The following is a 23,490-nucleotide window of genomic DNA, read 5'->3' as shown; positions in this document are numbered from 1 at the left end:
GACCCTGACTTACAACTATGAAAATGTAAACCATCTATCATGGAACTCAATATAGATCTCTCTCTCTCTAGATCTCTCTCTCTCTCTCTCCCTCTCTCTCTCTCTGTGTGTGTGTGTGTGTGTGTGTGTGTCTGTGTGTGTGTGTGTGTGTCTGTGTGTGTGTGTCTGTGTGTATAGTGCATGTATGTGTATGTATATATTATCTGAATACATACACACCACACACACATATACCCAATATTCCATGACACAGCTATGCCACTCTTGAGTATGTACTGAAAGGACTCTAACTCAACCACAACCTACCCATTCATGTTTCTTCCTGCGCTATTCATAACCCCAAAGAAATGGAAGCAGCCTAGATGAGTGAATGAAGAAAATGTGTGCCATACATACACAACGGAAGGTCCGTTTAGCCTGAAAGAAAATTAAATCACAGCATTTGCAGGAAAACAAATGGAACTGGAAAGTGTTGTGTTAAACCAAGTCAGACCCAGAGTGCTCAACAAATACCATGTGCTTTCGCTCAACTGAAGAGCCTAGATTTTAATTTTTACACGTGTTTATGCACAGGACGGGGTGTGAGACACTAAACTAGGAAGGAAAGCATGGAAAGGGTGGGGGCGAAAAGGATCCTAATGTGGTGAAAGGGTAATGGAATATATGTGAAGTGAAAGCAGAAATGGAGGCTACTGGGAGAGAGAAAGTGTGTTAGCTAGAGTGAGCAGGGGCATAGAGGCATTTCTACATACAAATGAAGATGCCATAATCAAACCCTTCGCCTTGTTTGTCCAATTATAAAAATTAATTAAAAAGGAAAAACAATTTAAAAAGAAACTGCTTATCAGGGCAGTAGAGAGGGTTCTGTGAAGTGTCTTATGCAAGCAAGAGGTCCTAAATTCAGATCTCTGGAATTCACATAAGAAAGCCAAGCATGACACCATGTTCCCTCAATCTGGCACTCAGGAGTCGAAGACAGACAAATCCCCAGAGCTCGCTGACTGGCCAGCCTACAGGAACCATAAGCCCCAGGGTCACTGAGCTATCCTCACTCAAAACAAAAAGGTGGAGAGTGATGGAGGAGATAGTCAGTGTCAATTTATGAACTCCACATGCACATGCACACCAAATGTACACACACAAAATTAATCTTCCAAATGACTGTATAATATATATGCAAATATATACATATACTATATATACATAATACTCCAATAAAAAATTACTCAGCTCTTTATAAAAAGACCTTCCTCGGGTTCATCATTAATAGTAACTCTCACATAGTGATATCTTTTTTTAAACTTGTGAGTATATCCATGGTGTGTGTATGTATATGTGGTTTATGTGTATTTGGTGGGGGGTGGTATAGATTCACCCATGCATATGAAAGCCAGAAAAGAGCACCAGACATTCTATTCTATCAGTCTCCACTTTATTCTTATGACGCAGGGTCTCCTGCTAAACCTGGAGCTGGGCTGACCGCCAGGAGGCCCCAGGATCCTCTTGTTTTCGCCCTCCACAATGATGGGGTTACAAGCATGTGTAGTCATGCCCAGTTTTTTGTATGGGTCCTGGGAACTGGAATTCAGGCCATCACACTGTACAGAAAGAGCCCTTACCCACTGAGCCATCTCCTCAGCCCCAGTGAGGTCTTTTAATAGAGAAAAATGTCTGATTGTCATATCAAAATCATTCAAAGACAAAAAAGCTGAAATGATGACCTAATACTTAACAGGCTTCTAAACACCATACACAGAACCATCCCCAATAAAGGCTTATGAAACATCTTACTACTTACAGAATCTAAATAAAGGTTGAGTTTCCCGTTATCATATTCCACTTTCTTCAGGGTCTCACTCAGAGGAATTGAATCTGAAGATGCACTAAAGCCACTGAGAAGGTTCACTTCCATAAGGACCATGCCTGTCCTCTCTGAACCCAAGTGACTGCATCAAAGGAAGACACAAGGAGAAAAAGAAAACCTTTAGGAAAAACTTCAACACATGATCTTTATGTAAAACTTAAGTCTTCCAAATACTGCTCTAAACACTGTTCATGCACAACTAAAATTCACTATAGGAACATTTAGAGCACGTTTTCTTCTAGCTATGGTAGTTTTATAACTTGTGGTGACAAGTGGAACGAGAGCTATCAGTGGACTCTTCAATAGGATGCGGTGCCTGCAATGAGGTAGGCTCGACTTGCAGGCTGTAGCAGGGACAGTGCATAACCATTCAAGGGGTTCTAGGGGCACTTTATACTGGTTCTAAACTAAATATTTCTCAAAACATTGACATTCTTTCAAAAGTTGGCAGTACCAACTTCCGCTGCTTAAACCAACAGATGAAGAGAGGTGTCACTTGGCCTCTCTGTGTAGGTTCCAGTATGAGACACAGAGGTATGATACTCAGCCACTATTTGATAAATGAATCAATCAATCAATCAAAGAGAAAATCAAGGGTGGAATTACTGACTGGCTAGAACTATCTAGTAAGGCCTAAAAGAGATGCATGTAAACATTTTGTTTAATGTCTGACATATAGGTTTGGGATACATATTGTTCCCTCCTATGATAGTAAATAATATCTTTAATAGAGACCAGTTACAAGTTAAATAAAGAATAATGAAAGTCCTGTTTCCTTTCCAGCTGAGAAGGAAGGTGCTGTAGAAATGCAAATAGCACCAACTGCTGGTCAAAATGCTCAAGAAGGGGTGGGGGAGGGGGGAATGGGGCAAACACAAGGGCTGTTTCATCTCAGTCAAACGACAAGATCTAAAGGTACAACAGATAGGAGTAAATAGCCAAGAAAGCTGAGTACCTAGATCAACACCCAGAGATAACCTTCATGAGCACCAGTGGCTTCCAGCCCAACAACAAGCTGAGTTCATCATTTAAATGCCTTGAGATATTTGAAAGGAGCATCCTAGATGCAGAACATTTGAAGGTCGCTTCTTTCTCAACACCAAGCAATGCTGGGGTGAGAAGACAGACTGACCAAGGAAAGCTTATGAAGCCTCTGGATTTAAGAGCTTTCTCGTAGTTGTTCTCAAAATCATGTGCACAAGCATAAGCAACAGCTGGAGAAGACAGCTGCACAGTTCTACTGGGCCATGAGCATTTCTGCAGAAATGAGATTCTCAAGTGCTTCTGGATACAGACCAATTTAAGAACACTTCTGGAAGCTTCAGTTACCAGCACACAATTACCCAAGACCAGAATCTTCTAAAGTGGAGTGTTTTCAGTATCTAAAATAACTATTCATTTTTGCTGGATTTGTATGCTGCTATAAATTTTGGACCAAGAGTTAAAGGTAAATCTGAAACCAAAATGAAATTATTTCAACAAGAAAATAACCGTTTGTAACATTAAATAAGATTCAATATTTTACAGTTTTCCTAAATTAGACTTAAGTTTTATGAGGTTATATTTTTATCATCAACCACACCAGGATTTTGACTAGGTTCACTTGGAGTGGGCCTCAAATACCATCATAAAGTATCTAGTTAGCCCCCAAATACTTGCACCATTATCACATCAGTGGGCACATCTTGCCTGGTGGGTTAGAATTGTAATACACAGGATCGACAGCAGGAGGAGATCACTGGTGAGTGTTCTACCCCCACACCCTACATAGCACCTTCCCTCAGAATGAACACTAGCCAGGAAGGAGAGAGCTTCCAGCTCGTCCACCTCCAATTCTCTATATCCTGTAACCAGAATGTGTGATGTCTTCATCAGTAGGGTCTTACCATCTGGTTCTGATGAACAGCCAAGAGTAATGGCAATAGCCTGCCTACTTTTGGGGTCCTCTGAGACCTCTCCCACCATCAACTCCTAGGAGGGTAATCCACAACTGGCACTGGGAAAGAAACAACTTCCTTGTTTGAAAGTTTATGACTAAATGGCTCAGTTGATCAAAAATGAGCTTTGTAACTGGAGCTCGAGCCATAGAACCCAAGGTGTAAGGGAAGAATCAACTGCAGAAAGTAGTTCTCAGACTTCCTGATACATACCATGCCCCACGCATGCTCTCACTGAGATGTAGCCTAAACCCAGCAAGAATCAACAAACAAGAACATTTTAGGGGCTGGAGAGCTAGCTAGGTGGTTGAGCATGCTGGCTGGCTGTTCTCATGGAGGACCTGGGTTCAATTCTCAGCACATATAAAGTAGAGCACAACCATCTGTAACTCCTGCCCCAGAGGGCCTCATGTTTGCTCAGGGCTTTCTCAGATTCCCTCAATAAAATAAAATAATCTTAAAGAATTTATTTACTTCTATCCGAATTTGTTATAAATACAAAGAAAACTTGTGAACATTTTTGGCCGACCTAAGAAGGGCTTAAACATAGTTACCTGCACTTCTTGTATGAAATCTGTGGAGCACTGATAAAAGAAATCTCTTAATAGGGACTCCTGCAATGGTCCCACTTGATAACCATACAAATTAACCCTTGAAATCTACTTTCTTAAAGGAGCCGTTCACAGATACCTACCTTGTGCACACATTCAGATTCAGGTGACTAATGTCGTCCTCATTATTCACAATGACGTCTAAATCAAAAACTTCTTGATTTTCGGTAGATCTCCGTCTTTTAGAAGAACCTGAACCTTTCACGTTATAGTCAACATTAAGCTGCAATAAAAAAAAAAGTTTCAATTAGCTTAAGTGAAGTTATAGACATCAGAGAGATGATGGCTACCTCTTTATTAAACCACCACAATTTCTATCTACATGAAACTTAGCATATGTGACAAATTAACAGCAGTAAATTGTTTGCAATTGTCTAAATAGTAGGTAATAATTCTTTTGTAATAAAACCAATTAAAGTTATGGTTAAAAATTATTTTTAAATTACTTTAAATTTATGCTTAAATTATTATTTTTTTAAAAATACCAGCCAAAAAAGTAAGTATCCTTATCCAATGCTTTTGTAAATGTTTGTCATTTTATTGAGAAAATTATTAGGTGATACACCAAAGTAATGTCAGAGCACTAGGGATGATATTTGTAGGTAAGAAAAAGAAAGGGGGTAAAAAGGAAAGCTACAGACAACCTTCTTGAAAGCATTGACTAAGGTGTAATTAGTTTACTAATTTCTAAGCTTTGCTATTTTTTTTAAAGCTTTGCTATTTAAATGGAACTTCGGAACTCCCAGTAAGACAGGTCAAATTCAAATACCACCTGTCCAAGTGCTGAAGATTAGTTTTCATCATAAACCATTTTTCAAATATGGTAAAACAAATGAGAGATTTCAGGTCAACAGAGTCCTTTTCAGCACATGCATCTTCTGTACCTAGCTGTGGCATGAACCGTGCCATGGGAACAGCAGAGCAATGTGAGGACCAGTGCCTTTCTCAAAGTCTCCCCAAATCAGAAGCTTAGGAATGTGCTCAAATTCCCCTAGGCTGCCTCATCCCAAATAGAATGGAACTTTTTAAATATTTCCTGCGTCTACTTAGTTTGGAACAGAGTTCATAGAACCTGATATTACTATGTAATACTGAATTTCCCTTTAATTCTACTTGAAACACATACATGACCCGTGCACATCTCAGAAGCAAGCATCTGGTACCCTTACTAGATTTAAGCACTTTAAAATATCTCTTGTTAAGCCTCCTCTCCTCAAATCTCATTTTTCTGTTTTGCCACAGTACAAGTTCATTCACTTGCTCCTTCTGATTAGTTACTCTGGACATTTTCCAAGTCTCTCTTTTTTTCAAACTACAACAATTAATTATTAAGTATAATATGAACTAGGATTGTCCCCAGAGCAATTGAAGAGCAGCTTTCTAACATCCAAAAACTATCTGTTAACTTTAGCATCTGCCTTTCCATGCATGAAGCTGTCCCGCTAGTGTCATCAAGCAAGATGGCTATGCTTGTCACTAGAGCAATGGCTAACATCTATCTATAAGGATAGGGGTTGACAGTGAGCCAGCAGTAAAACTCAATCATCTACTCACACAACTTCAAAAGAATGTATTCATCATCGCTTAGACTTTTCATGCCCCAGTAGGTAAACATTTACTGCAAACCCGAGAGCTCCCTTTGCACTCTTTCCAGAGATCTTATAAAAATATTCACAAAAGGGATCTCGATTCTTATTTCTGGGTGGTTGAGCTTTTTACATTTTTCCCTCTTTCGTGAGAAATGCCTATGAGTCCCTCTCTCTTGTCTTCTGAATTTTGATACAGACATCAACTAGTGACCAATCTGACCAAAAGGTCTGTGTTTCCCAGTGTCCTTCAAACCTCCAACAATAGCCTCCAGCCAGTGCAGTGCTTCCAACAAATGTGGTGATTTAAGAAGACTAAATTTCCAATTTTCTCTAAAAAGTGCTGCATAGTTACTCTTGGATTTATGTTTTGCAACAAGCAGCAGTCTTGGGAATAGGAGTTCCCCGTGGTTCTTCATATAGAACCACATAAATTATTCCCTATTTTTCTTTTATTCTCATTGAAAAAAAAAAACATTTCATTTCACTATAATTATTTTTCCTTGCCTTTTTTTTTAAGATGCTTCCTGTGTCGTGACTATCATGCAAAATAATCTTAGGGAGCCAGATTGAAGGCTCAGCCAATAAAAACGCTTACTGTGCAAACCTGACCAGCTGAACTCTTTTCCTGGAGCCCATAATGAAAGGAGAAAGCAGACCTCCGCACACACACACAGAGGTACGTGTGCACCAACGCCTACATACACATGCACATGTGCACCAAAAATAAATAAATAATCCTTTACAAAAACCTTGAGAACTGTTGGGCAGTTTCCAAAATGTGTTTTCTTCCTCCTTTCCCTATGTGCATCCCAGGGATCAAACTCAGGCTCAGCAACAAACACCTTTATCCCAGGAGGCATCTTGCCAGCCCTCATTAAAAGCCTCACACAAGCTGTCTAAGTTGCTAAGCTTAGCAAAGGATTGTTAACAGAAGTCATACTTCACCACACAAAGAGACAATCACATAGACATACCTGGCAAATAGCAAATCCCGAGCCATGCGCAGAAACATTAACGGTGATGGGATCTAGCGCATGAAGCTGATAAAGGTAAGAGAGAGAAAGTGAGGGAGTCAAATTTGCCACAGACAGATCCTTCCCAGTAGCACGAGTTCTGTGCCGTATCCCACACCAGAAGCAGAGGTAGTCCTGGAGAATGCTGGGAGCTCTGCATGGTCTCAACTATCAAAGGCTCTGCATCAACCGGGTAACCTGGGCGAAGTGTTCTCCAAGCTCCTTCGCCCCAAGCCTTTGGGAAGGCACAATCCGTGCTCCTGACCAGAGTGCTCCCCTGGTGGAGTTGAAGCACGTCTCCCCGACCTCCCTTCATCAGGGCCGACCATGAACACAATCACTATGCCTAGCTCTAGCCTTCTTTTCCTGTGTCATGACTCCTTCTTCACCTATCTGGCAGCATAATCTTTTATTGTATTTTAAAGGAAGAAGGACTGTACGTGTTTCTAACCCCAACATCCTGGAGGCAGGGGCAGAAAAGAATTATGAGGTCGAGGCCATCCTGGACTACATAGTGACTTCTATGCTACCAGAAAAAACATAATAGTGATGATGATGATGATGGTGATGCCAGACAGTGGTGGGACACGCCTTTAATCCCAGCACTCAGGAGGCAGAGACAGATGGATCTCTGTGAGTTCAGGGCCAGTCTGATATACAAAGTGAGTTCCAGGACAGCCAAAGCTACACAGAGAAACCCTGTCTTAAAAAACCAATCAATTACTTAATTAGTTAGTTAACTAACTAATTGATTAACATATAACAATAATCCTACTCCCAGTCCTCGCTGTACTAAGAGAACAGGAAATACAGCTGAAAAGAATAAGTATATGAGCCAGTGGCTCTAAATCCCAGCTCTACCATCCCTCACTTGTCTCCACTGAGAGTTTTCTGTGTCAAACTGTGGACAGCAGGCTTGGCCTGAGGCCTAACTGCGGGAGCACCTCTACTCTAACCTAGCACAATGTCCATGCAACGCTGACTCTCAGTAGATATCACTCCTTCCCACTGGGAAGGTGTCCATATCTTCTCTTCTGCCCATCTTTCTTTCTCTCAAAGGTCCCATCTCCTCCACCCTTCCTTAGTAAAGAAAATCCAACCAAAAGCAGGACAGCCTGTCTCTACCTTTCTATGGAGCTCTGGGAAGAACTCTTTGTTGAAGTGAATTAAACTTGACTCTAAAAAGAAAAACTAAAACAGTATTCCAGAATTAAGAACCATCTACGCAGGTTTTAAACGACCACCCCTGTCTTTACCTCTTCCTGGTGAAGGAGAAAGAGGTTCTGGGAGTCAATTCGGAAGTGTATGGATCTGGGGATGCCGGGCCCTGTGACGGTCAGTTGGATATCTGTATTTTCCTTGTGCACAAGGGCTGAAAATTCAGATAATGCCTTCAGGGCCACAACAGTATCCTGTTGAGGAAAAAAAAAAAAAAAACAACAGCTATGCATTTTTTTTCTTGAAGTATCCAGCAAGATCTCCAAAGAAAACAGTAAAGGCAACATTTGGGAACCTGCTGCACAGTTTTTCACTCTTCTTGGGAGAAGACTGCTTTCTCGGTCCTCTTGCTGGGAGTATGCAAGAGGCTTAACAAACTACTACCACACAGACCTGAGCAACATGCTTACGTCAGTTACCGCAGACACAAAATAGCTAATAAAGATGGAGAACCGATATAATCTTTATGTACTGGATATGAAGCTCAAATGAGAAAAGCACTAAAATTACCACGTTAAGCCCTTCATTTAATGTACGGAACTCGTTATGAAAGGCAGCTATGCTCTTCATAGACATTAGAAATTATCTTTTTTTCAGAGGAAAAAAAATCTATCATGTCTCACCTGAGTGGATACAAAACCTCCCAGGCTGTTTCTTTGCTGGATGAGCCACCTCATAACCGGGATTCCCTCAGACACATGGTGCAGAGTGTGCGCCAGCAGTGCATAAGCAGCGATTTCGATGTCCACGGAGCGCGGCTGCCAGGACCCAGAGAGCGCAGGTCCTGATGACAACCAGAACTGTGTGTCTCCTAAGAAAAAAGGAAACCATACTGAGCAAACGCCAAAAAGCTTATGGTTTATACAAGAAAAACATGTCTGTACACGTTCAAGCTCTATTTGACCAGCAAAAAGCAGATTATATATATATGCCTATATAAGCACACATAAACATGTTACATTTTAAACTGTTACAGTGTATAAATTTTCATCCTTTCTTTGTTGCCTGCATTTGAAAATGTTTTGATTAAAACATTTTCCCAAGGGAAACACCATATGTCTGGAGCAAGACTAAACAGTTATAAATTAAAAGGGGAAACATGCATACACACACACACACTACATACACACACACACACACACACACTTTTTTTTTCCTTCCACAAATAGTTTCAGGCACTTGGGAAAGAATCCTTTTCCAGGAATCTATCAGAAACCAGCTCTCATGGTCTGTCAGACCGCTCCCCTTTTCTGTCCACTCAAAGCTTATGTTATAAATTCAAAATCCAGGCCCCAAGAACAACTGAGCAAGCACGGCCAGGTCAACAACCTTCCCAAGATAACCCTGCTCTAGCCTGCTAGACCCTCCTGCACGAAGGCCTCTGCTTGCTCTCATCCTCAAGACGGTGATGGAAAGTGAGACAAGAATCTCAGTCCGGCCCAGAACAAATTCAGGTGCATGGTAGCGTCTGTGTGGTACATTCACTCTGCAACCCTGACAAGTAACGAGGACTGGACCTAAACTATTAACCTTAGTGTCTGTCTCTACAGTCCGTTCTGAGAATTAGTCTCTCCTCTCTCTCCTCTCTCCCTCTCTCTCTCCTCTCTCCCTCTCTCTCTCTCTCTCTGAGTGTGTGAGTGTTTGAGTGTGTGTGAGTGTGTGTGTATGTCTGACTGTGTGTGTGTGTGTGTGTGTGTGTCTGTGAGTGTTCGTATCTGTGTGTCTGAGTGCATGTGTGAGTGTGTGTGTCTGTATGTCTGTGTATGAGTGTGAGTATGTGTGCCTGTAAGTCTGTGTGTGTGTATATGTGTGTGTGTGTGTGTGTGTGTGTGTGTGTGTGTGTGTATACATATATATATATGAAGGGGTATGTGTGTCTGAGTGTGGGGGGTGTCTGTGACTGTGTGTGAAAGTGTGTGTGTGAATGTGTGTATGTCTGTGTGTGAAAGTGTGTTTGTGTGTTAGTGTGTGTGTATATATCTATGAAAGGGTTGTGTGTCTGTGTGTGTATGTATGTATGTGACTGTGTGTGTGTGTCTGTGAATGTGTGAGTGTGTGTGTTTGTGTGTGTCTGTGAGTGTATTTGTATGTGTGTGTATGTCTGTGAGTGTGTGTGTTTGTGTGTGTCTGTGAGTGTATTTGTATGTGTGTGTATGTCTGTGAGTGTGTGTGAAAGTGTGTGTGTTTGTGTGTGTATATCTATGAAGGGGGTGTGTGTCTGTGTATGTATGTATGTATGTATGTATGTATGTGACTGTGTATGTCTATGAGTGTGTCTGTGTGTTTGTCTGTCTGTGAGTGTTTGAGTGTGTGTGTGGATGTGTGTGTGACTGTATGTGAAAGTGTGTGTGCTTGTGTGTGTGTATATATCTATAAAGGGAATGTGTGTCTGTGTGAGTATGTATGTATGTATGTATGTGACTGTGTGTGTCTATGAGTGTGTGAGTGTTTGTGTGTGTGTGTGTGTGTGTGTGTGTGTGTGTGTGTGTGTGTGTGTATGTGTGTGTGCATGCCCCATGGAAACCAGGAAAGGGCACTGGCTCCCTTAGAGCTGAGGTTATATGCCTTTGTGAGCTGCTTGGGTCCTGAGATCCAGACTCCAGTCCTCATGACAGGGCAGCAAATGTTCTTAACTGCCAAGTCCTCTCTCCAGCCCCACGCTATCTCTTTTCAAATGAACAGAACTTTGAATCGATGGATACTATTTAGATAAGTAATTTTAGTACTTACACACACACCATTTCACCCTAAGACACACTTTGATCTCTGACTACTTTATAAGAACCTTTGGAAGAGTAACATCTGTACTTCACAGGCCAGAAACTCAAAAGAGTAACCAACTCAAAGGGAAATTCAAGGGAGAACCTGTCTAAAAGAAGATGCCAGGTTGGGGAGTTGGGATTTCTGGCCAAGAAGAACTAGCTGTTACTCCAATTCTGGGAAATGCACTGCCCTCTGCTGGCGGCTGTGGGCACTACATGCACATAATACACAGACTGGCAAAACACCCATCTACCTACCCATAGGTAGGTAGATGATAGATAGATAGATAGATAGATAGATAGATAGATAGATAGATAGATAGATAGATAGATAGATAGATAGATAGATAGATAGATAGATTAGATAGATTAGATAGATTAGATAAATTAGATAGATAGATAGATAGATAGATAGATAGATAAGATAGATAGATGATAGATAGATAGATAGATAGATAGATAAGATACATAATACATACATACATACATACATACATACATACATACATACATACATACATACAATGTTCAACTCCTGGGATGACAAGGATCAATTCAATATAGCATAACATGCAGATCACATCAGGTCTTGTACTGATCTGCAATTTTCATCTCATCCAAACGATGCAAATGTTATAAATATCATAATTAACATACAAACGTTTTTCAATCTATTCTATGAAGCCCAACATTCCACAAGCCTCGGCTGTGTCCCAGGCATTACCTTCCTTTTCTGATCGCTGCATCAGCAAGTTCAAAGCCTCCTCTGCTTTAGGGCTCCCGACTGTGGACAGGGCATAGGATATAATTGCTAAGGTATAATTGTCCGAAATTCCTCTGCTGAATTCAAATTCCAAAAACTTGATTGAGTCTTGTACATCGATATTAGGCTTGGAAGAAAAACATGCATACTTTACTACTTCCCCATATGAAAATTAAAAGTTTGTGGAAGCATCCACTCAAAGGATGATTCCAGGCCTGTTAAATATCTGACCTCGGTGTAGACAATGGGAATCAACAATGTCCACTGACATTTAAACATCTCCTATATGTCCTGAAAATAATAGTACTGCTCTGTTGCTGTAACCAAGGAGACACTATTCTTTAAAAAGGAGAAATAAATAAACGCAACTTCTAGAACCTCTTTATCCTGCTGAGTATTATAAATCCAAATGGCAAAAGAAAACTATGGCTTCAGGAATATGCTTCCCGTATGAACCCTAGGAATTGAATCTCTAAGCCCAGAGAAAAGTTTGTCTTGCACAGGCCCAGTACTAAAGTGAGAAAACAGTCAGGTTTAATAAAGAGAATGGCTACTGAGATTGAGAAGTGGGGCCAATAAGCAATATGGCATCAAACAGCCAGAGAGCCCTATGGCAACATTAAGGGAGAAAGAACCTGTAGAGACCATACCCAGTGGATATGGCAAGGCCCCCAGATGAGGGATGAGGCCACTCACCCATCTCAAAAATATTAATACAGAATTGCTCCTGTCAAAAGGAAATGCATGGTCAAAGAGTGAAGCAGAGACTGAAGGAAAGGTCATCTAGAGTCTGCCCCACCTAGGGATCCATCCCATCTGCAGACACCAAACCCAGACACTGTTGCAGATGCCAAGAAGTGCTTGCTGACAGGAGCCTGGTACAGCTGCCCCCTGAGAGGCTGTGCCAGAGCCTGACCAATACAGATATGGATGCTCACTGCCAACCCTCGAACTGAGCACGGGGACCCCAATGGAGGAGTTAGAAGAAGGCCTTTTAGAGATGAAGGGGTTTGCAACAACATAGGAGGAACAACAGTATCAATCAACCAGACACACACACACACACAGACACACACACAGACAGACACACACACACACTCACACACGCACACTCACACACAGACACACACACACTCACACACTCACACACACACACACAGACACACACAGAGTACCCAGGGACTAAACCACCAACCAAAAAGTACATGGAAGGACCCATGGCTCCAGCTGCATACGAAGGAGAGGATTGCCTTATTCATCAATGGGAGGGGAGCTCTGTGGAGGCTCGATATCCCAGCGAAGGGGAATTCTAGGGTGGTGAGGCTGGAGTGGGTGGGGGGTGGGGGAGCACCCTCATAGAAGCAGGGCAGAGGGGTGTGGGAGTGGGGGTTTGTGGAGGGGAAACTGGGAAGGGGGACAACATTTGAAATGTAAGTAAATGAAATAACCAATTTTTTAAAAGATGATTACATCTTTGCATGGGCATCCATCATCATCTACAGCCTTGCCCACTTTCTGCCAAGTTTCAAAGGTGAGAAGTTTTCACTAAATTAACAGACAGTGCAATTATTCCCTACAGGTTTAAAGATCTTAAAAAAAAACTAAGAAAAAAACAATTCCTTCAAAGTGACTAAGGACATAGCTTGGCCGGGCGTCTGCCTCCCCAGAGCAAACCCTGGGCTCAATCCATAGCACTGAAAAAAAAAAATCACTTCAACTTGCTAGGACACATTTCAAAATTCTAAAGTGCTTTCTCCTAGCAATGAAACATTGCTGACCTCTGTCCCAATAACAAGCACAATGCATATATTATTACAAAGCCTTTCAGCGTCCCCTAAGAATGGGTTACTATTTTTCTCTAAATTTTGGAATGTGTGCCCAAATGCAAAGGGCATAGCTATACAAACACAGATTTCACATGCAATGTAAAATTACAAAGTACTTTCCATTTCAAGACACATATTTGACTCAGCAAGATCCACTTTATTTCAATTTGTGAAAAAAAAATACCTGATACTTTTTGTATCCCAGGACAGAAGTCACAATATAGGCCGTAAGTGTTACTGGGCTTTTGGTGCCACCTTGAAGTTCACTGTGAATCACTCTTCCTGGCTCCCAAAATTCACCATTGAATTTCTTATGTGCATTAAGCCAAGTATATGTTCTGTGTAACACATCCTGATCAATATCTATATAGTAATCAGCTTCCAGAAAGCATCTTAAAACAAATGCTGACAGCCTTGGAGAAAAAAGAAGAAAGCACATAAGATACATTTAAGCCCTGAGTTCACACTGAGCACATGAAACACAAAACAGTTCCCCTTCGGAAAATTCACCAGATATAAAACAAAAGGAAAGACAGCGAAGAGACAATATTTAAAAAAAAAAAAAATGTGTCTTAGCTGGTGGACCTGGTTCTTATTTGGGAATGACTAAGAAATTTCAGATCAATTCACAGAACGTCACATTTGAAAATGAATTTAGGAATTATCTGCTGGTTATTTAGAAATAATCTTATGCCCGTATTTTACAGGTTGAGAATCTAGCCTTCCATGATGGTTAAATTACAAAATGGTGCACACCTCTTGACTGCTCCAGGCATGCACCAAAAAAACTTCACCATGCTCAGCTCAAAGCATTAGATAAGCATTTGACGTTCACAAGCAAAGCTCAGTACTTTACCTGAGAGAAAAGGGTAGTTTTCAGTCCTGTAGAACTGTTAATTAAGGGTCAAGCCTCCCTGATCCACATATGAACGTTTATCATCTGCTGCCAATACCTAGAAATGGTGTGTGTCTGTGTGTGTGTGTGTGTGTGTGTGTGTGTGTGTGTGTGTGTGCCTATGTAGAAGCCCAAGGTTAACACTGAATGTCTCCTCGTGTCTTTCCTCATTCTCTCCTACCTTTGTTTTTTGATACAAGGTATCTCACTGAACCCGAAATTTACCAACTGTACCAAACTGGATGGCCAATGAGCTTCAGAGACCTGCTTGTCTCTAAAAACACCACCTAATCCCTCCCATCTCATACGCTCATGACACCATGATCAGTTTTTCACATGGATTCTAGAATCCAAACTCAGTTCTCATGCTTGTGTGACAGGCACTGTACTAAGTGTAGCATCTCCCCAGCCCTAGGAATAATTTTAGAGAGAGAAAGAAAAGGCATTAAAATAATAATAGAGCAGAGCAGAAGGAAGGGGTATGAAGGTGGAGAGAAGAGAGGAGATATATAGATTATATAGAGATAGAGGTACAGGTACAGAGATAGATAGATAGATAGATAGATAGATAGATAGATAGATAGATAGATGGATGGATGGATGGATGGATGGATAGATAGATAGATAGATAGATAGATAGATAGATAGATAGATACATAGATAGATAGATAGATAGATAGATAGATAGATAGATAGATAGATAGATAGATAGATACATAGATAGATACATAGATAGATACATAGATAGGTAGGTAGATAGATAGATGTGTGAGGGGAAAGAAAGGATGAAAGAAAGGTAGGTACAAAAGTGGAAGGCAGGAAGAGAGATTATACAACTGAAACCACTCATAACAAAAATGTATAGTATTTCTCGTACACTTCACAGAACCGTGATACAAAACATTTGTATTTGTGGGGAGAGGGTTAGAGGAGAGACAGGATCTCAGGCTGTGGCCCACGGTGGCCTTGGTCCTCCCGCCTATCCATCCAAAGTGCTGGAGTTTCAAGCTTGAGCCACTGCCCAGCAAGAACAGCAAAGTGCAAAGAATGCCAAGTGGAAAAATAAAGTGGTCTCAGTTACAGATTGGCATCTGGCTTCTGAACAAGACAATGGCCAAAGCAGTATGTCTCCTCAAAGCCCTATGGGAACTTACTCTAACATCCAGGTCTCCTCTATTGCAGGAAGACAGAGAAGACCACCCCAGTCCTTGAAGTCAGCCATAGCAGACAGAACAAGGAGTGGGGGTAACTGTCCCAAATCAACCACAAGGATTGGAGGCACACGCTGTAGGCTTATTCCTTTATCCCAACATTCTTCCTTTTTCAAGAAGTATGGTTGTAGGGAAACCACCCAGACTGTTTTAACAAAGCTCTTGCACTAGTAAATCAGAACTAGCAACACAAATGGCACAGCGGCATTTTTCTCGTCATCTGTACCATCATCTTAAAGAATTTTTGTTGCAGCTTTTCTGACAAAAAAAAAGTTGTATTTTTTTTTCTGTTTCTAAATAGAAAGCACTTGATTTGCAAATGCTTTACAATCATTTTTAGTGACCTCTTTTAAAGGCCTGCTTGGTAAAAATCAGTTACAACATCCACACAGATAGTCTTGTCTGTCCATCCCGTGGCTACTGCAGCCTAATAAACACCTGATCTGTGATGCGGAATTGTTTGATTAGAAGAAAAAAACCCCACTTACCAAGTGCTCCCAGAAGAGTCAATGTCCCCAAAAGCACTGAAGGAGCCATCTTCCCTCTGATAGAGAAGCTCCCTTTGGTAACCTGAAGATACATAAATCCAGGCACAATCAATCCACTTGCTATGGCTTCATGCTGGGGCCGTCGGCAAAGAGGGGAAATAAGAAGCGATACCCAAGACCCTTTGGGTCATCCAGAAGCAAGCAAAGACGAGGCTGAGCTTCGCTGACTTCTAGTGTTCACCAAAGGGTTTCCATGCTTAGCTAAGATTGTCTGTGGTCTAGGGAAGACATTATCATAACTAAAGTTTAAAGCAGAGTACAGAGAGTACAGCTGATTTGTGTCCTTAGGCTGACAACAGAGGGAATATTACAGACAATCTAAGGCAGTGTTTTTTAAATGCCTTGATCATGGACACCTGAGGCAAAAGATAAAACCAACTGGTATTCTTCCACACCAATTCCATACTTCATGTTTACACACACACACACACACACACACACACACACACACACACACACACACACGGTGGTAGTAATGAAGTATTACTATATAAGTAACTTAGGGTACTTTGGAGATGGCTCACCACACAAGCATGCGGACCTGAGTTCAAGCCCCTATCACTACCCCAAAAGGCAATCACCTATAACCCCAGAACTGAAGAGGCAGACTATCTGGAATTTACTGGTCAGTCAATGAGCTCCAGGTTCAGTGATAGACCAGTCTCAAAAACTAATAAGACGGAGATATGACTGAGGGAGACACCTCGTATCAGCCTCTGGGATCCACATACGATTGTGCATACATGTACCCATAAACAGCGTACATACACAAAAATACACACACAAATAAAGTAAGTTGGGGAAGTGTTAATACACCTGCTTTAATGAAAGCAGAGGTTTCTTATACTTGCAAATAAATTATTTCAAACGAAGGGAAGTTGGTTCACATTTGCAAAGCCATACAGAGTTCAACATCCAGTGTTAGAAACCGTGTGGCAAGCCCGTGGGCATCACTGAACAGTCCACCTCTCCTATGAATTCCTGAGCTGCTCTCCCTTGGATTTTCTACTACAAAGCCTGCATCTGAGCATCTGGATTAAGGAATAAGACGGAACATTATGTTTCACGGTGATATTTGAGATTGATAATAAAGGAAATGTATATATATTTATAGTAAAAGCAATTTTTCTTAATTTTAAGAAGAGAACATTAGTTTATAATCTTCATTTTTATGCCTAAAATATTTCTGATAGACAAATTGTAAATCTTTATTTTGTATTCACATTGTACAAAGAACTGTGAGAAGCCCCTTATAAGTAAAAACTTGGGTGACTCTAATAACCCTAAGATGTGATGTCATTATTAACCTTTTCATAAGATAATATAAATTGAGTCAGAGCTGAGATCAAGGCATGAAATCAGAATTTATGGAAATTACCACGCAGGTGGGTATCCTCCAACACTCCCCCCATCCGTGTCAAAAACTAGCCTTAGTCCCCCACTAAGGGCAGCCAGTCCAGAGGAAACAGGGGCTCAACCATTTTCAGTTGTCAAGTGGATCAATAAAACAGATCCCAGACCCCCAGCTCTGCTCCTATGGAAAAGAGAAGGAAAGAAGGGAAGCCAGGGAGAAAAGCTGCTTTGACTCTCTGCAGCAGTCTCTTCTGACACTCCCTTCCTCATCCTACACTGGCCATGCATGCTGGAGAAGCCTTGGCTGCTTGTCCTCCAAGCAACTGCCTACGTCAGGCCTAACCTCCACTCCATTAGCAGGAAAGGACACTGATGATGTGGCTATAATGTTTACTGTTAGTATAAAAATCTTCATTCCACTGTTATTATCTAAGTTGGAGATTTTTCAGCACAATAGATGAGCAAGTCAAAAGCTTGGTTTTCTCCAAAAGTTTACAAATAAATAAGAGTATCATTCACATGGTCACTGTTTTACAAACAGCTCTTTTTGTGTGGCAAATGATAATATAATAATCAGAATTATCAAACATCTCTGAAAATTAAAATACAGAAGTTAGGAAGCTGTTGGGTACCAATCTATAAACTACTGCCTACAGTGGGTCAGATAAGACGCAAATCTTTCTGGGTCATGAGTTTTCTCTGGACTAACCATGAACGTAGTCACAACTTATCAAACTAAAGTTGAAAGCACTGACTACAGAAACAAAAAAAGAACAGCCCAGGGCTGGGGTGCAGCTCAGCAGTAGAGCACTTGCCCAGTGTGTGCCTTGCTCAGGGTCCAGTTCTGAGAGAAGAGAGTATTTTAACAGACAAAAACAGGATTTCAAGACTCAGTCAGAGTCTTGAAACTGCCGATGTTGTCATTTAAACATCTGAAGAAAAGGCTCCTTAAGCAGATTCAATAGATAAAGGCTCCTGCTGCCAAGCCTGAAGACCTGGGTTTGATTCCCACATGAGAAAGAAGAGAACTAAGTCTCAAAAGTTGTCCTCTGACCTCTACACAAATGTGCTCCCATACTTAAGACACCCACATACACAAAATAAAAATAAATAAAATGTAACTTTAAAACAAATCTGAGTATATGAAGAAAACAAGCCACTTAATGTTTCAATTAACAGGCTCAGGATTTCCACTCCTTGTCAAAAATGGTTTCTTTTTACAGTTCTTTCTTTTCTTGACAGCAAACTGTGTTTCACTCAGTGATGTAGCTATTGGTTATAGGACCCCTGGGCCACCAACACTTAAGTAAGAAAATGCGCTGTTCCTAAGTGACATTTAAGTAATCATAATTCACACTAAATCTTCATTAATGACTTAAAAAATAAAAACAACTTCATAATTTACAAGACTTAGAAAAGACAATCTCTGAAGTGAGACTCTGATGTCATCACGTAGAGTGATGTCAGGAAACATGGACCATCTCCTTCAGATGGAAGCTGTTGGGCCAGCCAGAAACACTGATCACACTTCCTGGCTGCTAAGGATGTGCCAAGGCTAGGTAGACTGGTTAGTGTCTACAGGTAATCACTGAACTGTGGAAGAACTTCAGAATTCTCCTGGACCTGACTTCCATTATTAAAAGGATGAACTTGAGAGCCCAGAAATTTGATATTGATCATCATCCAGTCACTCTTCCTGTGCCTCCATTTCCTCACCTAGGATATGGAGATAGTGGTGCAACCCCACCAATGGGTTCTGTGAGAATTAAAGAAACATGCAAAGCTTTTCCATAACATTAGCTGCCCTTTCTATTATCACGCAGTTCGGTATAAACAGTTTTCTGTATAATGAAGGACGCTAAAAGGAGGGTTCGTATCAAAACAGTCTCATTACTTGAGTTTGGCAATTTATGGAAAGTGGGCATGATGGCTACTGGTGTGCCTCTCTGTCATTTAGTCCATTTATCTTTAAAGAAGGAAGGAGAGGAGGAGGGAGAGGGGTTGGGGGAGAGGGAGGAGGGAAGAGGGAGAGGAAGAGGAGAGAAAGAAACCACACACACACACACACGCACACACACACATACACACACACACACACACACACGCACACATACACACACACACACACACACACATACATACGCACGCACACACACGCACACATACACACGCACGCACACGCACGCACACACACACGCACACGCACGCACACGCACGCACACAAACACACACACACGCACACGCACGCACACATACACACACACACACATATACACACTCTAGAAAACATTGAACTATATTTTCCCAGACTGTGCTGAGTAAGCGCTTCCCAGTCATTTCCTATATAAGTCCTTCCCATCTTGATGAGTTTCCTGTATAGTGTGCATCATATAATCCATGCAGGCAAAAGCAAGATGAGACTGTTATTTGGGGCTGGCTTTTGTAGTGTTTTATGAACTCGGAATTTTGCATTTGATTATTAGAAATGGTTCACTAACCTTCAACTTCTCTGGCCATGGACGCTGGAGGCAAGGACTCGGAACACAGTGAACAGTGAGTTCAAATCCCAGGCTAGCCACTAGCTCACCATACATAGCCCTGGGAAAGCTATTTAACTTTCCTGTGTCCTGGCTCCCTTGAGCGAGTAGACAGCTTACAACACGGCCTGCCACATCGGCAGCACTAGACCCACACTAACGTTACTGTGGGCAGGTCGTAGCCATAGCTGAGCAGTTCTTGTAGCTCAGACAGTCACGTCAGATGTGCAAGCATCCACTCCATACGCACTGTCCTACCACAAAGCTAACCTGAACCACCTAAGACTCTATCTGAAGAAAAAATCGTGAACACGTGCTCACAAATGAGCAATGGATAAAATTCATTCATTTTATTTTATAAAAGAGTTTTAAATTAGCAGCAGTTAAGCAACAGTTGGCTACCTGAAGACAAGCGGCCCCGCCCCACTGCCTGACCTTCAGCACACCTGTACCGAGTAGTCCCACAAATCACGCACTAAACACAACCTCCATCTATTCGAAAACATGGCTTAGGGAGACCCTGACCTATAAACAACTGGAAACTTGTTTTCAACCAAAAAAAAAAGTCTATGCGCCTACTGCTTACCTTGCCTCATATATGAAAGGGCCTTTTCTTTTAAATTAACTGTCAGCTGTTTCTGTTTAGTCAGATAATCCAAAATGTAAATATTTGGAGCAAAATATATCATGTTCTGTTCACCACATCCATAAGGCATCCGGATCAGTGAAGATAAGCCATTGATGGAGGAACCAAGGATATCTCCTGCAAGCACAAAACATTTGGTTCAATGAGTGATAATCATTCACTCTTACCTGCTTGGTGGTAGGCAGTCTCAGCTCAGTACAGGTATCTATCATAGAGGCCAGTGGGACAGAGTAGAAACTTAATCAAAATGAGAGCAACACCGTAGATACAGGGTTTCTCTGTGTAACCCTGGCTGTCCAGGAACTCACTCTAGAGACCAGGCTGGCCTTGAACTCAGAAACCCACCTGCTTCTGCCTCCCAAGTGCTGGAATTAAAGGCATGTGCCACCATGCCCGGCAATACCATAGATCTTAACTTGTGGACTGCATGATAAGTCAGGATGCTTCTGCCTAAATAAAGGGTATAAACTAAGTGTTTCTTTAAATTAGAGAGTCAAACAAGTGTCAGAAATTAAATGTCAAGACATTTAATTCTTCAAAGGAGACTCAACATGCATTGGGGAAGACTATGTTTAATTCAAAAGCACTTTAGGTTACTGGAAGGGAACTAGAAGTAACTGACATTCCTACAGTAACGGCTGCTTTTATCTTGCACAGGAAACTATTCTAGGCAAGGGTTCCCAAGCCTTGCTTACCAGACTCGCTGGTGTAAAGTTTCCAAGCTGCACTTGCCCTGACCATAGTCTAAGAAATTCTAGTTTAGTACGTCTAGAAAAAAACAGACATTTGTGTTTTTAAACATGTTATATAAGATTAAGATTCCCAACAGTGGCCAAGAGGCACAGAGTCCGGAAGCTCTTCTCTAGAAGACACTCTTCCCTCTTGCTGTTACAGAAGGTGTGGCCTTGTATCTGTACATGAGTTTATCTATACATAAGAAGCAACACCATCAGAAATCCAAAGCTTCCAACCAGGTGTATCGATGCATGCTTCTAGTCCCAGCAAAGAAGCTGAGGCACACGGATCTGGATTTCAAGGCCAGCCTAGGCTACATACCAAGACCTTATCTCATAAAACAAAGAGCCAGTGATATAGTTCATGGGTAGAGAACTTGCCTAGTACGCGCAAAGCACTGTGTTTCATCTTGGGAAGAAGGGAGAAAGATTAAAGGAGAGAGGAAGGAGGGGAAGGAAAGAGAGAGGAAGGAAGAAAGGGAGCAAGCTCAGACCCACCCCAGACATACTAAACCAGAGCTTCTTGTTAAGCAAGACAACACACTCACATATGCATTCTGCATGTTGAAAAACACTGATTTAAGTTACAGTAGTTGACACCAACTAAAACCTCCCACAATCTTTTCCCATTGGGGCTAAGTAAGACAATATAGCTATAAATAGATGGAAAAAATATTATCAAATGCAAATCAGCCAGTATGCCACACACTACTCTTACCAATTGCTGTGATCTGAACTCTTTCACTGCCAATGACCGTATCAGGAGGAAAGGAGAATCTCATAGATTGCTGCTTACTTTCTACGTTGCTATCTGTCAGATCCAATAAGACAGATTTCGAATACGACTTTTCTATCCCTTCAGGCTGTAGGGGAAAGAACACAGCACGTCATCTGCTTATCTGTTAACAGGGAATGGTGTGCAGATCTAAAGACAAAGATCTAGTCCGCTGTGGACACAGCTGCTCAGTACATACCTACCTACCGTTTCCTGATTCTGACTCGGAACATGCTAAGCACTTGCTTTCTAGTTAAATTGAGAAAGCATTTTATGGAACTGGAATGGAAATGAAAATGACAGGGGGAGAGGTGAAAAAGAACGCGACAAAGAAAATCCTCAGGGAACAGATTCATCTGGCGTTATCCAAACAAAAGCACCAAAGGCCTTAACTGAAATCACTTTTAACTGGACAGAGATCCAGATCCAAGGCAATGACACCCCAGAAGAAGAGTGGCCATTCATCGTGCTGGGCTATGTTTTTATACACAATGTCCTCTCAAACCAAGAGTCTAGGAAATCTACTTTGAGGAGTTCTAAAATGCCTACTCTCTACCTCATCAACCTATGATCCAGTAGGATCCCAGTGTAACACTATTTGTAGCTATAAGGACTATTTAGCAATACTTGACATTCCTAAATTTGCTTCTGCTCAAATTTAAAAGGGAAAATGACAGTATCTTTATAACACACGTGTGTAACATTTTTACAGACAGATAAGAAAACAACATTACCAGGAGAAGACATTTCAGGATTACTAAAAATTTGACACAGAAACACCATCTCCCATTTGCTTTTTAATTCCGCGTTAAGTTTCAACTATATCCATCTAAACCCCAAATATTTACCTTTACTACAATTGTCTGGGTGACAGCATCAGAGGCAGTGGGTGAGGCAGCCGTCACTGTGATGGGAATCTCTCCCAAGTGCGTGGGCTTGATGGGAAAAACAAGAGTGACCCCATTATCCCTGGGAACTTGAACAGTCTTCCGGTATATGGTGCCATTGGTGTCATTTGAAGTCATTAAAATATCAAAGCTGTCACTTTCCTCAATGAGTATCACAACCTGGGAAAGAAAGAAAAAGTAAAACCCAAAATTTTGTGTTTAAAAAAAAAATTGCTCTCCTGTAAAGTGTCGTCTATCGCTATTATATTACAAGTATGAGACTCAAAACCAGAGAAAAATGGGACAAAGACTCAGGCTTTT

General features: G+C 41.3%; 1 protein-coding gene across 1 annotated transcript in view; it reads right to left on the bottom strand.

The window, feature by feature from the left end:
* Positions 1 to 23,490, bottom strand: part of Cd109 (CD109 antigen) — a 100,715-nt gene that overhangs the window by 4,182 nt on the left and 73,043 nt on the right. Inside the window, exons 21-31 of the mRNA NM_153098.3 lie at positions 23,131 to 23,349; positions 22,226 to 22,370; positions 20,714 to 20,890; positions 16,178 to 16,259; positions 13,768 to 13,996; positions 11,719 to 11,884; positions 8,856 to 9,043; positions 8,271 to 8,426; positions 6,976 to 7,041; positions 4,496 to 4,635; positions 1,799 to 1,946 (exon numbers count right to left, since the gene is read on the bottom strand). Of these exons, the coding sequence (NP_694738.1) occupies positions 1,799 to 1,946; positions 4,496 to 4,635; positions 6,976 to 7,041; positions 8,271 to 8,426; positions 8,856 to 9,043; positions 11,719 to 11,884; positions 13,768 to 13,996; positions 16,178 to 16,259; positions 20,714 to 20,890; positions 22,226 to 22,370; positions 23,131 to 23,349 (1,716 nt within the window). The remainder of the gene's footprint in view (positions 1 to 1,798; positions 1,947 to 4,495; positions 4,636 to 6,975; positions 7,042 to 8,270; positions 8,427 to 8,855; positions 9,044 to 11,718; positions 11,885 to 13,767; positions 13,997 to 16,177; positions 16,260 to 20,713; positions 20,891 to 22,225; positions 22,371 to 23,130; positions 23,350 to 23,490) is intronic.

Source organism: Mus musculus, chromosome 9 (genome assembly GCF_000001635.26).
Source record: "Mus musculus strain C57BL/6J chromosome 9, GRCm38.p6 C57BL/6J".
In the NCBI taxonomy this organism is placed as follows: Eukaryota; Metazoa; Chordata; class Mammalia; order Rodentia; family Muridae; genus Mus; species Mus musculus.
This window is presented reverse-complemented; position numbering and strand designations above follow the sequence as displayed.